Source organism: Toxotes jaculatrix, chromosome 15, assembly GCF_017976425.1.
Source record: "Toxotes jaculatrix isolate fToxJac2 chromosome 15, fToxJac2.pri, whole genome shotgun sequence".
NCBI lineage: Eukaryota > Metazoa > Chordata > Actinopteri > Toxotidae > Toxotes > Toxotes jaculatrix.
Genome location: NC_054408.1, coordinates 10,129,190 through 10,139,037, shown reverse-complemented (window position 1 = coordinate 10,139,037; position 9,848 = coordinate 10,129,190). Strand labels below are relative to the sequence as shown.

At 41.6% G+C, this 9,848-nt stretch overlaps 1 protein-coding gene across 1 annotated transcript; it reads left to right on the top strand.

Moving 5' to 3' along the window:
• Nucleotides 1–1,163: 1,163 nt before the first annotated feature.
• Nucleotides 1,164–1,532, top strand: LOC121194740 (helix-loop-helix protein 2-like). Its single transcript, XM_041057748.1, has one exon. The coding sequence runs from the start codon at nt 1,164–1,166 to the stop codon at nt 1,530–1,532; it is 369 nt and encodes a 122-aa protein (XP_040913682.1).
• Nucleotides 1,533–9,848: the final 8,316 nt, after the last annotated feature.

The window sequence follows — 9,848 nt, the reverse complement described above, 5'->3', positions numbered from 1 at the left end:
GGTTTGATGGAAGAAACCGGGAGAGCAACGAGCCAAACTGTCTCTTACTGAAAGGAGAGATGCGCACTGGACACCATGATGGACAGGGAGGAGGACGAGCAGGGTTGTATGTGTACTTCACCCGAAGTCAAACATAATCCCACGTCCTGTATTCAGCTCTTTAACTCGACTTGAACGAATCAAAACCAAGGAAGAATGGAGGCTGATGAGGAGACAACTTTACCCACCTGCGCTGACTCTATATTGATGCAGCTTTAATATGTGACATTTTGAATCTGGATCTGGTTCTTTGAACCCGCAAGGTAAGTTCAAATTTAATGTTGTTTACTTATCCTGCACATTGATAAACTGATTCTGCTCAGTACTACTCAGTCAGGCTTGGTCTCTGACTCAGCTGATAATATTGTTAATTAAAACTAAAAAAAAAAGCAAGTATTGTTATATTGAAACATAATGACACACGAAGAACACACACATTGAACCTTCAAGCTAGTCCTTCTCGTTCGGAGCTCATCTGATAACAAATATCGATGTAGAAAAGAAAGACATTGTGAGTCGGTAATGTAAAGCACAAAGCAAATGGTAAAAGATAGTGTTCTCTGCTCTAGAGCCTGTTAATACGATTTTTCAATAAAGTGAACAAGGTTTTTTTTAAAGTTTATTTTATTTTTTATTACATGGTTTGATACTGTGATTTGAGTTTGCTGTGACGATGTTGTATCAGCACCTCGGATAGCGCCGTTGGCTGAGTAGCAGCCACGAGGTTCGGTCACAAGGGGGCAGCACGAGTCCCTCATATTTTGGGGCTCTTTGTCACGTTAATGAAGTTTTTCAGGTTGGCCAGCAAATAATACAAATCGGATTATTAAAAGAAATGCCACAGCCAAAGATGAGAAAGTCACATTATTCCTAAAATAATATGTTAGAAAAGGAAAGTTCAACGTACAAAGTTAAGATCAGTATCTGCTTTTTAATGCAAAGTAGCCTACATGAATGCCTTAAATGCCTTAAAAATTAACAAATTGCCTTATTATATTTAATCATTATTTGTGGCGCAATTCCTGGCACTTGACTGGCTTATAAAGATAAAACGAAGCGAATACAGTATTTTAACTGACTTCGTCCGTTTTTCTTCAGGACATTTGCAGCGTGAGGACAGGAGCATGATGCTCAGTCCTGACCAGACCGAGCCCGAGCTGCCCTGGGGACAAACGGACACAGAAACCCTTCTGGACAGTGTTCAGTGTGGGTCCATGTCTGCCGAGCCCGCGGATGGAGAGGGCAAGGCGCGCTCCGTGCACGTGCCCGCCCTCAGCAGAGAGGAGAAGAGGCGGAGGAGGCGCGCGACAGCTAAATATCGATCCGCGCACGCCACCAGGGAGCGGATCCGTGTAGTGGCCTTCAACGTGGCCTTTGCAGAGCTGAGAAAACTGCTCCCAACGATCCCACCGGACAAAAAGCTGTCCAAGATTGAGATCCTAAGACTCGCCATTTGTTACATCTCCTACCTCAACCACGTGCTGGATGTTTAGGCTGTGACATGGTGCTGAGGCGGGGTGGTTGTCTGTACAGGATTTGAGGAACACCCTGTATGTGTGGGGTTTTAAGGTTACATTAAACTAATGGAATTACCCTAAACACTACAGACACAATGTAGCCTACCATGTGCATCATGGGATTGTTCTGAAAATATCACACTGACTATCCATCATGGGAAACAGCTGCAGGACTGCTATGGGGTTGCTGTCATTTAAAGGATGGAGAGAATGGGACTATTTCTCAGAGCTGCTGCGTGATATTTGTGTAGCCAAACTACTAATACATTGCAATGCTTACTTATATACTTATATGCATTGTCTTTAGTCTGGCCTTTCTGGTGTGACTTTGATTCATGTTTGCACCAATTTGTAAATATAATGATTTGATTTTTTTTTTAAAGGCCTTTTGTGAGCTTTCATAATGTGGAACACAGCTGCAGCTGAAATTACATTTGAAATGAATATGTTGAAACTGTGACAGCTAGAAATGTTTGAAAACCTTGTTTGGTGCTGTTCTGATCCCAGTTATATTACAATATCTCTGAAGCCATAAGGTTTTGCGAATGTTTGATTGTAAGGCCTTTTTAGATTTCATCTTGAAATGTGTCTTCTGAAAACATTTTGCAAGTATTTGACTTACTTATATATTTATTTATTTATTTATTTATTTATAAATCTGAGTAAAGTAAACCACACAAGCTGTTCCTCTAACACATGGGTGAGGTCCTGGTATTTGTTGGGGTTTCTCTCCCTCTGGATGGGGCAGGTGTTTCTCCAGACTAACCACAAACACCCACATGATGGCCATCCATCTGTCTCCTCTCTGGGGACTCGCACACACAGAAATGCACATACATACAAATGAGACAGTAATGTGAAAGTTACAAGAAGGAAAACAAACAAGAAAAAATCTTACAGAAGCTTTAGTATAAGGTCCCATTGCACTGGTGTGTGGCAGTAATAGGCCGAGTACACATTTAAGATCTGGGTATGTTAACTGTCAGCATTAAAGTGAACATGTTTTGGTGAAGGTTTGAATCCAAATCCAAATGTAAACAAATCAGCTCCAACAATTTATAATGGAGCCTGGCATTACTTTCCTGCATTTTTTTTTAATCATAAGTCATGTTCATCTGGCCTGCTTCCTTCATAATTGTATTTAGTCAAATTGGATCATGCACAATTGATAGACAAAAATAAATAAATAAATTGTCAAACATTTGAGATTTTTCCCAGTGTTCTGACATACTGCCCCCATCTTTCCACATTACAAAAAGATGTCCTCTATATCGTACGAGATCATGCTGTGGACGTGAACTCCTTCTTGTCTCTTTGCTTTTTCTCTCCATTAGTCAGAGGCTGCCTGTGCTCCTTCTCTCGTCCCTTTATGCGAGTGTCTGCAGTGCAATGTGGCCCAAGGGGCTCTGGGTATTGTTTATGTCCACTCCAGCAGTAATAGTGACAGCCCTTTGTCTACATGATGCACACTGCACATTACACACACCACAACACTGGTCTACAAATTGGATACAATATATGGTTGGAGTAGAGGGAGTAGAGGGAGAAAGACCAAATCTAACATCATATGTTAAGATAAATAGGGCATGGAATGTTATAAAGCCCACACATAGATGATTATTAGTGTCATGTATGTTTTTGGCCAACATAGGTAAAATGCTAAAACTACACTGGAACTGTGGACTATTCAAGTCTGCGTACAGTTCTGTCACACACTACAGCGTTTTTCTTTAAGTTAGTTTAATGTCATGTGTGAGCAGGTTTGTAGCTGTGCTTTGATGTTATTATGGACATGTCCCTCTGTAAATGTCCTTCCTGCATTTGCATTCTTCAGCTTGGTAAAGACTTGTAGACAGACAGTGTGTGGAAGGAGCAACACTGCCCTCTGATGGAGTTTCACTGAGGGAACTCTAACTGTAAAAAGTTCACATATCCACTGTTTCTTTTATGCTTGGGATATATTTTGAAGAGAGTCTTGCTAGTATGGGCATGTGTATCTGTATGATGACAGCATGCTCAATTTCACAGGGTGTCTCAGATGTCCATAACTTACAAGCTAATTTATGAGTAAGGTGTGGTTATTGCTGTTCAGATCATATGATGCAGATCAGTGATATATATATATATTTTTTGTTGTTGTTGTTTGTGCCTTGATTCATTGAAAAACACTTGCTCTCATTAAGTAGGAATTCTGGTGCCTTCAACTATGTCATGTGAGCTTTATCAGTCAGTGGAGTTTGCTGAATTCACACTGAATTTCAGATGTTCAAATCCAGAAAGAGTTTTTAGAGAGAACAGCACAGAACAGCTACTACACAGAGGATGAAGTGAAGTGGTGAAGACACTGCTATATTGTGAACCCCCAATATTATTATTGTTGTTGTTTTTGTTGTTGCTCTTGATGCAAATAGTAAATAAAATTTCAAATGTGGCAAACATTTCTTGACTTTTTTTTTCTTGCTACCTGCTACTACTGTGACCTTTGCTGTGGCCTTTTTTCCAGGGTGCAAATGTTCCTCCCACTCTATTGTATTACTAAGTATATTAGGTGGCCCTATTGTGTCTGTGGTAATGATGATTGTGCACAAATACATTTTGGCAGGATCTCATGATCAGGGGTTTAAGCCAGACCTACCTATCAGTCCTTGTCAGTGAATTTGGGGCCTTTTGGGACCCCGGGGGCCCAGTCAGTCACCAGTCTTGCAGGTGCTCAATAGTTTAGAAAAGTCAAATGTTTCCAGATGGATTTTTCTGGATTTGTTTTTGATCTTATAGTGTTATCAAAAATCAGAAGCTTTACGTTTCCATGTCAGAAGTTTAAACGTTGGATACAAGGTGACCCCTTCACTCAAAAGTCCATTCTCAGCGCATAGGTCCACTGGAGGCTCCAAGTTTCCATCTCACAGCCTCAGATTTAAGGTGTTCAGGTAGAGAAACTTTCCTCTTCCTGAAGATGAATGTGAAAACAGTCTTCTGTAAACATACATCAGCATGCACAACGAAGGCCAAACATGCAAGTGAAATATCATGCAAAACATATTTTCTGAATGGGCAGGTGTTTGAAACCGACAGGACAAATACACTTCACCTCGCTGACGCTCCTGCTCATACACAGCTCTAAAACGACCGTGTAGCATGACCTCTTGTGGGCCGCTGCTGAAAAATAAATCATCTTAGAGCCCTCGGAGTGCATTGCACTTCCATGCTGCTTTTCCTCTCCCTCTCTCTCTCTCTCTCTCTCTCTCTCTCTCCCTGTCTCTATATCTCGCTCTCTCTCTCTTTCTCTCTGTCTTCCTGTGGTCCTGCTTATCGCAATGGCCAGGCTTGTATGAAGGAGCTTCCTCTCAGAACAGACGCGCCTCACAACAGCAAAAGCACCAGCAGCTCGGCGGCGACAGACTCAAACCGAGGCGCAAGGGATACACATCTGACATACATCTGAGAAGAAAAAAAAGGTACGTTTAAATGAATTGATAATCGCGATCCAGTGTTCACTACACGAGGTATATCCTCGCCAAAAGCCTGACATACATAGGAATTACTGATGAAGTTCAGTGCTGTCGTCGTGGGGGGAAAAATGGTTTCCCTCAATTCAGACAGATGTAGCCTTTGGTCTGTGGTCCTCTAAAGCCATATTTATGTGGACGTTTACCTTGTACTTGAGCTTTTTATCTGCCCCGGTTTCCTCTTATGCGTAAATAAAGAGACCGAGTCAACCGAATACATGCTTAATTTGAGGTGATAGTCGCTCACGTAGCCCGCTGTGGTTAATGGGGCTCAGGATGATGCTGAAAGGAGATCTATTGTAACCGAAACTGAGGCGGTGTAATAAGAGAAGTCACATCACATCCTTTGCTCTCCCAGACTCAGGAGACTATAAAATAAAAAGGGCGTTTTCAGATCAAGCCGCCGCTGCAGAGTGATGGTGTGCTTTCGCCATCGGCAGCAGCTGTCTGGAGAGCACACTGGCTCCACACAGCTGGATGAGGTGTTACTACGACCGGAGCCGCTTCACGTGTATCTCCTCTGACACTGTCTGTATCCCTCAGAGGCATGATGCTGCAGTGAAACTGTGCAGCACCTACAGCCATGTATTATTGAGCAGTGCTGAAAGGTCCTGTATGTGTGTGGAGAGAGGCTGAAGGACACTGTGAGGTACGGGAAGCCCTTCAATAGATGAGTCATGCCCTGGAAGCGATTCTTGCCATGAATGATGAAAAGAAAGTGTCGTTAGCGATGCTTTTGTCATTGTTCTCTTTTAAACTATGTTTTCTGGCTGCCAGGGCAGTGGGCGAGAAGTGTAATGAGCTACCTTTCAGCTCCCTTTAGGCTACAGAGGAACATGAGGATCCTGCAAAGCTTAGATAGCATGGTATAATGCATAGTAGAGCACTGTCCAGTAGTGTATTTACTGACATTAAAGCGCTGCTCTTAAAGTAGGAATGTACTCTTCCACAACTCTCCCACTCTGTATCACCTCACTCCCTCTCCCTCTACTGTACTTTTACTTAGTCCCGCATGAGCGGATCAGAGGGAGAGTAAGTTTGCATTCCAGAGAACTGTGTCAGGTCTTAACTTTCACCTCTTACTCCGTGGGTGCGCATGAATGTGTGTGTGTGTGTGTGTGTGTGTGTGTGTGTGTGTGTGTGTGTGTGTGTGTGTGTGTGTGTGTGTGTGTGTGTGTGAAAGAGCAGCAGGGTGGGAGTGGCTGAGACTCTATCCAGTCACTCAAAGGTCACAGGTTTGCTCTCTGCACATATACCTGACAAATATATTTGTGCCAAGAGTCAGATGTCAGACTCTGGACAGCAAACAATGAAAGGAAAATACACAGGAAACAAGTTTCTAATTACATCATATGAGGATAATGACAGTTATGTTTTAATTAATAAAAGGCGTTTCCATGGCTCAGTTTGTGTTATTTTAGTCAATCAGCGATGCTGTAATATGTTAATCAGCAGCTGTTCCTCTGGGTTATCTGAAGTCCATGATGGGACTAAAGATTACTATCACTACTAATAACAGTGGCAAACATTTTGTCCACCTTTGTTTCTTTGTGTGTTTTTGATGTTTTATTTGCTGCTTTAACAGAATGGATTTTTGGCAATATACAAAAATAAAATACAGCTGAAATGATTACCTAATCAATCAATCAATCAGTCAATCAACAGTAAAACTGGCAATAATTGATATTTGGTTGATCTTTTTTATGGATGTTTTTGAGCTTTGGTTGGACAAAACAAGCAATCTGAAGATGTCACTTTGGGCTCTGGGAGACTGTGATGGCCATTTTGTTCTGTTTTCTGATATTTTATAGGCCAAAAGGTTAAATGAGAGAATAACAGCAGTTTAATCAATAATGAAAACAGTCATTAGTTGCTGCCCTAAAACACTATCTATTGACTATTTTGTGCAATAGATGGGAAGTTTGTAGTTTGTAGATTGCTTTTAAAATGTGAAACAACTGAAATAACACAGCAGACGGACAGCTGCTGCATCTGGCAGATTTTGGCATAATGCCACCAGGGCAGGGCACACATGATGGAGGGAAGGGGAAGCATGAGGACTAATAGGACTGTGCAAGGGAGGGCACAGATGCCATGGTAACCAGGCCTCAGCATGTGCTCTAGATGAGCTATGAGACTGATCTGTGCGATTTAGGGTGCCAACGCTGCATCTCACTTTGGTGGAATCCCAAGTTCCACACCTCTCTTTCTCTCTTTGCCCAGTTTGGAGGCCAAATGTTCCCGCAGCCAAGGGCATTACACAAAAAAAAACCAAAAAAAAAAACCAAAACACATTCTCAGTTTTATTATTAATTAATGAGTTAGATCAGCAGAGAAAAATGGTGCAAAGAATCTGACCTGTCAGATGTTCTGATCTTTGGAATAAAAACTAAAAAATTAAGCCGTAATACTGCATGAACCCCACCTCTGAGTCGGATCATGTGCAATTACAGTAGCTCCCACTGTGCCACAACCTCCATCCACTAAACAAACACATTAATGAGTGTTTGTTTTTCATTAGTGTCACTTTCTGCCCTCGTGAATTCCTTCTTGGTGCAGCCAACCAGAACGATCTGCAGCGATTCAACTACGCTTCACTAGAGAATATAGGTTCTACACAGACTCCCTCAAAAAGGACTACTGAATTTTTTGGGACAGTCCGATTCACGGTCAAGGGACAGCCGAACATATCTGATGCACGTTGTTATTCCCTCATGCTTTATTCATAGTTATCCATTGGTTTGTAAGTGATAGTTTTTCTTACCCCGTGGCTGCGATTTTCCACATGGCCTGGTTCACTATGCCTTTTCATGCTCATCTCGTGGATGAGTGGCTTCTCAGGGGATCATCTTGGCCCACATACCACTGCCACGCGTTCAGAGATCAGCACTCAGGGGGTTAACAGCTTTTATTCAAATCATAGGCTTATTCATTTAACCATACGGGTGCTGGATGTGATGAGAAGCCATTGTTTGCTTTTTGTGCCCTCTCACTGTGCGCCCCCCCCCCCCCCCCCCCCCCAACTGCACTTTCTTGCTCACACACACACACACACAAAAGTGTATCACACAAATTTACTCTCAGCATGGGTGATTGATTATTGCGGCTAGATGGGGCCCCCTGCCTCCCAGTGTTGCCAAGGCAACAGTGGACGCCCCAGATGTGGGTTAGAGATGAGCGTTACGACTGTCCACTGTCAGAGCTCTGGTTTGTGTTTAAAAATTGATGCTGCAACATCAGCTCCGATGCTGTGAGCGGTATGTTCTAGTATGTTCAAGTGCATTATTCATTGAAGTCCTGTGTATCTATAGCTTTGTCTTCTTCAGAGTAATGTTCCATCACTTTTAATAGCACAACCGACTGTGTGAGTGGAGAACGATGCCATATGTGTGTGTGTTCACTCTCACAGGAAGTGTGCTTTCTGTCACCACAACATGCTTTTAGACCTGGATGCTACAGGTCTGTGAGATGATACGAATTCCAGTCTTTGTCTGACATAAGTAATACCATAGGCAGTGGCAATGTTATTACATAATGTATATGCATTATGTGACAATCCTTAATGGAAAATGGTCTCACATATTCACCAGCCACCTTTCTCCTGATGGGTAAAAGAAGGAAAGAAAAGTGTTCATATCATCTTAATGGAAATCAGCTACGCTGCAGTGTCTTCTTCTAACAGTCATTTCCAGAGCATGATCTCCATGCCACTTTGTGTATTCACATCCTACTGTGCTGAATGGGCTGTTTTAGTGTTTAAATACACCATTGGGGCTGAGATAACAAATAGCATGGAAACAATGACAGGAGAATAATCCCAGTTACTGACATGAGACTGAGCCAGGGATGGTGATTGGCAGATGGGCAGGGTGTAAATTGAGGTCTAAATGAATGGTCATGCATGGTGAAGCACCAAGACATCCCCATGCATCACACAGCATAAATTAAGGTCCAGAAAATGGGTCTGGCTGTTTCAGTCTGACCTCATAATAACAGGATGGAGAGGCAGTTCACATATGTAAACCTCAGACTTCGCTTGAGCCACATTTTGTATAATTTTTATTATATGAATTGGGCCACAGCTATCACTGAGGGCTCTGAGATTAATTGTTTATTTTATTTTATTCTATTTTCTACATTTTCTTTTTTTGTGAATGTGTAGGTTTTAGCAACCTGTGATTTTTTTCATTTAAAAATATATGCAGCCATTTTTAGACTTATAAAATAAATGAAAACTCTAAAACAGGAGGGGACTTCTAAAATATAGGCTTCAGTCCTGGCTATCAAGCATCTTGTAAAAGTAGTTGTCATATTGTTTGAAATATAGCATTTAGTGCTAGCTGTAACTGATTGCACTGGCTTATTTTTACTCCCTGAAGCTCCTACAATGCTTATATGAGAACGTTTCTTGACTAAGAATTGCATTTTATTTTTAATTTACCCTATATTTAACCAGGAAGTCTCCTGAGCTGCATTCCTCCTTTTACAGGAGGTGCCTCACCAAAATGGAATCATTAAGACAAAGTCACATAAAAAACAGACATAAATAATTTGAGAGGTGTAAAGGAAAGAGCTTGACTATTTAAAATAGTTACATTCTGGTATGAAGGCAGAGTTTCCAAATAAAGTTTGTCTAATTCATACATGGTTTTGCCAAGTTCAGAATCAATTCTGGGGACACTGAAAATTATCCACCCATTCTCCATTTATAGCTGTCAGGGACAGAAACAAGCATTAGTAGATAAGAACAAAAACTGCCTGGTCCATATATTAAAGATTGATAATT